The following is a 4,815-nucleotide window of genomic DNA, read 5'->3' as shown; positions in this document are numbered from 1 at the left end:
CTATAATCCCTCAAATTCACAATCCGTAGTGCATAGTCCATAGTCTCCATGAAAATGAAATGAGGGAATTACAGAGTATTCATTCCATTCCATTCTATCCATTCATTCCATTCCATCTCTAAGGTCCTTTCCAAAATATCCAGAACCTCACCAGCTCAATTCATACATACAAAAAAGAAAAGCAAGGGAATCAGAATTGGAATAAGAAAACGAAAAAGAAGTAAAAGAGAATATTAAGAAGTTAAGTGTCTAGGTACTTACGAGCCTGTCTATCTAGTACTGAGACAGACCCATATCCGGGAAGCCGGGAAGGTATGGTGTGCTGTACGGAGTATAAGTGTCCTGGTGGTCTTGATTTATTCATTTATTTATTAGTCATACATGCATTACGGTTACTAGGTCGTGTTTTTTGATGATGATGATGTTTGTTGCCAAGGCGGGGTATGGCGGGGAGTTGAGTTGAGTTGAGTTGTACATATTGAGTTGGCTCAGTTGGTTGATCACTTAAATAAGTTAGTACCTGATGGCTGACTGACTGACCTGCTTTGATCCAAGAAAAGAAGATTCGCTCGAGAGTCTGAAGTTGTGCACATTGACTATTAATTGTAAAGATTCAGATTGGATTGAGATTTGTATTAATCGTATCGTATCGTATCGTATCGTATCTTATTGTATTGTATCGTATACCCAAGTGTAATATAACATAAATCTTCACCACGAAGAAACATCATCCTACTCAACTACCTAAATACCAACTAAATAACCAGTTTCCCCTTCGTACAGAGTACATCTTTCCTGCCTGCCTTTCTTCCTGCCTTCCTTCCTGCCCCTGTCTCCCCAAATATAGAAAAATCCGGGGTATCATATTGTTGCTAGGTAGGTATTTTGGGTAATAACCTTGTTATAGGTAACATACATTGCCCTGATACATGCATGCAGCGCCAATCGCTCATTCAAGCGAAGAAGAAATGGAAATCAAAATGAAAATGAAAATTCAAATAAACTTTTTTGTGCCCCCGTTTCCTTTCCTTTCCGTTCCTTTCCCTGCCCGTTTACCATTTGTGACTTGTGTATTTGTTTCCCCTCCCCGTTGTTGCGCCCGTTTGTGTTGAATGCGATGAGATGAGATGAGATGAGTTGTAGGTGTGTATTAAGAGGGAGTGAAGTAGTAATGTAATGTTGAAAACGCCATCATAATGCTTTTAAATGTTGAAATGCGAAGGTATGCCCTTCTGCCCCAGATAGGTAAAAACCATGCAATGTATAGTACCGCGCCGCGAAGAAAAAAATCATAGTTATCGTAATGCATATGCACGCAGAATAATCCAAGTCTCGAGACTTCTGTTCTATCCTTAATCACGACGGAAAAAGAGAGCGAAAAAAAATATCTCTTCAAACTCCTACGCGTTCTCGTCGAATTCCTCGAAGTCCAGCGCTCGAGAAATCCTCCACTCCGCGCACTGCGAATACTCCCATTGCTGTCCTCGGAGCTGGTCGAACTCTTGCGTTCGCTGGCGGGTCGTCCGCTGGTGTAGTTTCCGGCGCCGCCCCGTCCAACGTGCCACATGCCTCCTTCGCTCATCTTCTTTTCGCGGGTGCTTTGGCGTTCGAGTTCTTCGTCGAAGGAGAACGGGGCTTTCTTGGAGGTGGGGAGAATGTTGCCGGCGCCGCCGCGGCCGCTGCTGAATTTAGATGAGGTTTGGGGGAGACCGAGAGTGAAGAGGGAGGCGGGGCCTCGGGCGTTGCTACCGTTGGTGGTCTTGGGGGCTTTGAATGTGTTTCCTGCTCCGCCGCGGCCGGAATGGATGAATGAGGATGTGGCGACGTGAGGGTGAGGTTCGGTGACTTGGTATCGGGTTGTCATGGTTGCGGGTGTGGTTATTTGTTTGGTTGGTTGGTTGTTGAGGGTGTAGATGTTGGTTTGGTAGTTGATTGAAGGGTGTTTGAAAGTATTCACAGGTTATGATGAGCACTTTTTGAAGATTGGTTGATGAGGTGGTAAAGTTGATGTGATGTGATGTAGTGAAGTAGTTTATGGTTGAGTGTGGTAAATGTTTAGGTTGTAAAGTGATTTGAGTAATAGTAGTTACAACAAGCAGAGGAATGTGGGCCAACGTTTTCTTATATCCTTTTCTCTTCAATCCTTTTATGATTACTCCTCACTTTGATATATAGAAACACATAGTGCAGGTGACTCTTTACACAATACGAGTCATCTAACTAAAAATAAACAAAAGGTTTTTTTTCCTTTCATTATTTCCTTGTTCACGAATCTCTCTTTCGAATTTTCCCACGCATTTCGCATTCTAAATTTCTCACGATGTTTGACACTTTGCAGTTAGAGGTAACCGCTCTCCGTTTTGCCGTGAACTAAACCAAGGGACATGGATAACATCAACCTTGGGAAGTCATTTTCCATAACAATACTCGCACGTACCAACTTCCTACCAACCAATTTGAAGCAACTTGCCAAAGTTGTCAAGTTACCAAAGTTCTCGCACTCGTGAATGAATTTTGTGGTTACTATTACGAAATCACTAAACGCTAGATCCTTCTATTTCCATTCGCTTAAGGAGAAAATGCTGGAAAATGATCATTTTTAGCTTCTTCCTCGTCTATCCTGGTTCGTATGATCCTGGGCCTCCTGGTCTTGTCCCTGGCCTCTGAGCAAACCTGGGGGTAATTGAAATTCGGACATCCAGTCGATCTTGCAGCAATGGCAACATCGTGAGAGACTATAGGGATAGTTCCAATTTCGTCAGCAATTTCGCATCAGATCTCTCATGCGTGCCAACGTGCCAAGTCGATGAATTGAGCAGAGAAGAAAAGTTACGCTTGGGACAAGTTACGAATTGGCCATGTGGTGTGTGTGGTACGGTGAGAGATTTCCTTGAGTGTCACTGAGTGTCAAAGAAAGTGGCACCATGTATGGAGGAGATGAGTTGATTTGTTTCTTATGCGTTTGGTAATTGTTGATCAAGTCTATGTATGTAGGTATGTACTTGACTCCTTTTGTATGTATCTCTACGTATCAAGTGTGCCCATGAAAACGTGCTTCGTGTTATGGAAAACATCATTTCAAAAGGAATCATTGAATTGTCTTGTCAACTATTAATAATAATATATCGCCATATATCGCCATAATCTTTTCAGATCTCATCAATTTTCTGATATATGTAAGCTTACCCATCAACTGCAGGTGTTGAGTCGTACTCGGGTAACCTCACCTAACCTAAACTACGAAAGAGCCTCGTCTTACTTACCACCAATGAGCTTATTTACCTGTCTGTACCTAAGGTTCTGTACCTAGGTAGTTTATCCAGTTCAAATTCTCCGCCCGGCTTTAGATTTTCAGGTACCGTACCATGAAAAGCCAAAATTGTGTGCTGACAACTTATGACAAGGGCTATATTCCGCAGTGACAACGAGATGGCGAGATGGCTTAATGTCTCAATGTCTCAATGTCTCAATGGACTGTCATTTTAATGCCATCATTTAATAGAAATGAACCAATGAGACCATTGTATTTAGAGACATTTTCTCTTCTGTCTCTTTTTCCTCCCTTGTTTCCCTTTTCTTCCTTGAATGTCTTTCCAAATAAACCTCTCCAAACTCCTCAAAGCTCCATAGAATTTAGAGTCAGAACTGAAAAGAGATTTTCTAGTGATGTCAACACACTGAAAACTTTTAATCCATTCCCCACAACTTCACAAGCTCACCCCTTACCAATGTAGAAGCAACAGGGCTGAAGAACACCGCTTCATTCTTCTTCCCTTGTTTTCCCCCGCAAAATCTTAACGCCCATGAAAGAAATTTTCATTAGATCCACATATGTGCATTAGACAACATTGACAGCGATCAGGAGTTGAAACGCAAGATGGAGCAACGGATGGTCGAGACTCTTGCTTCTCAATCAATAGTCATCTGCCAACCGTTTCTAGCATTGCATGATTTGCATCTTGGAGGAAAAAAATGACCACATCGTGAACTCGGGCTTCAAAGTCGGAATGCCGAGGTTTGAAATTTTGAATAGGAGACCGAGAGCGAGGATAAAAGTTTAAACGCGTACACTCATTCATTCCACTTTGATCGCTCACATTCGCCTTGTCCATAATTTCTTGAAACCGAGGCTACCCATTACAGGCATTGACAGCTCATATGACCTCGCAATAAACAAATGTGAAAATTGGAGAGATCCTAGAGGATACATTCAATGCTTCATCGGTTCGGGGCGGCGCGGCGCCCACTCGAATCAATTGACTTTGTGGCCTAACCGGCGAACAGCCAAATACGATCGATTTGATTTTTCACAACACAGGAGGCGATTCCTTGAATGACAAAATCGCACACTCAAATTACATGCCAGAAGTATCTCAGTCTGAAGAGCCACTTGTCAAATCTGAATGAGAATATTGAAAGGAGACAGAGCGTAGGTAGGTATGTGATTTCCGATTTTGGTACACGATTTTTCTTGGTCCATCGTATGGGTGGATAATTATTACGATCGTGTTTGAAGTCTTGAAACGACGGTTTGATCTTTCATCCCATCTTTCTGTCTGTATTCAAAGTCAATCGTCTGTGAAGATAAACGCCCACTCATGCATACTTCTCTTCAAGCTTAGTATTGAGCTCAAATGCCATCGGATTTTAATACAGCTCGTGAATATGGATCAGTTCCACGTTGTGTGTATTCTGTGAATGATCTCAAGGAAATGGAATGGTACAAAGTGAGTTTCTATTTATATCTTTATTTTTATCAGTCTCAGTAATGATTTGATGGGAACAAGTTTTGGGGAGACGAGGAAGAAAGGGAAG

The 4,815-nt window shown here is 42.1% G+C and overlaps 1 protein-coding gene across 1 annotated transcript; it reads right to left on the bottom strand.

Annotated features, from left to right (window-relative positions):
• Positions 1–1,150: 1,150 nt before the first annotated feature.
• On the bottom strand, positions 1,151–1,864 carry EAF02_005828 (uncharacterized protein; the record flags this gene model as incomplete). The annotated part of the gene is made up of 1 exon (XM_038901876.1): positions 1,151–1,864. One exon carries the CDS (start codon positions 1,862–1,864, stop codon positions 1,151–1,153), a length of 714 nt encoding a protein of 237 aa, XP_038758093.1.
• Between the last annotated feature and the right edge of the window lie 2,951 nt (positions 1,865–4,815).

This window comes from Botrytis sinoallii (assembly GCF_014898435.1).
Source record: "Botrytis sinoallii strain Bc 23 chromosome Unknown BSIN_009, whole genome shotgun sequence".
NCBI lineage: Eukaryota > Fungi > Ascomycota > Leotiomycetes > Helotiales > Sclerotiniaceae > Botrytis > Botrytis sinoallii.
Note: the sequence above shows the minus strand (reverse complement) of the source record. Positions and strands in the feature narration are given on the sequence as shown.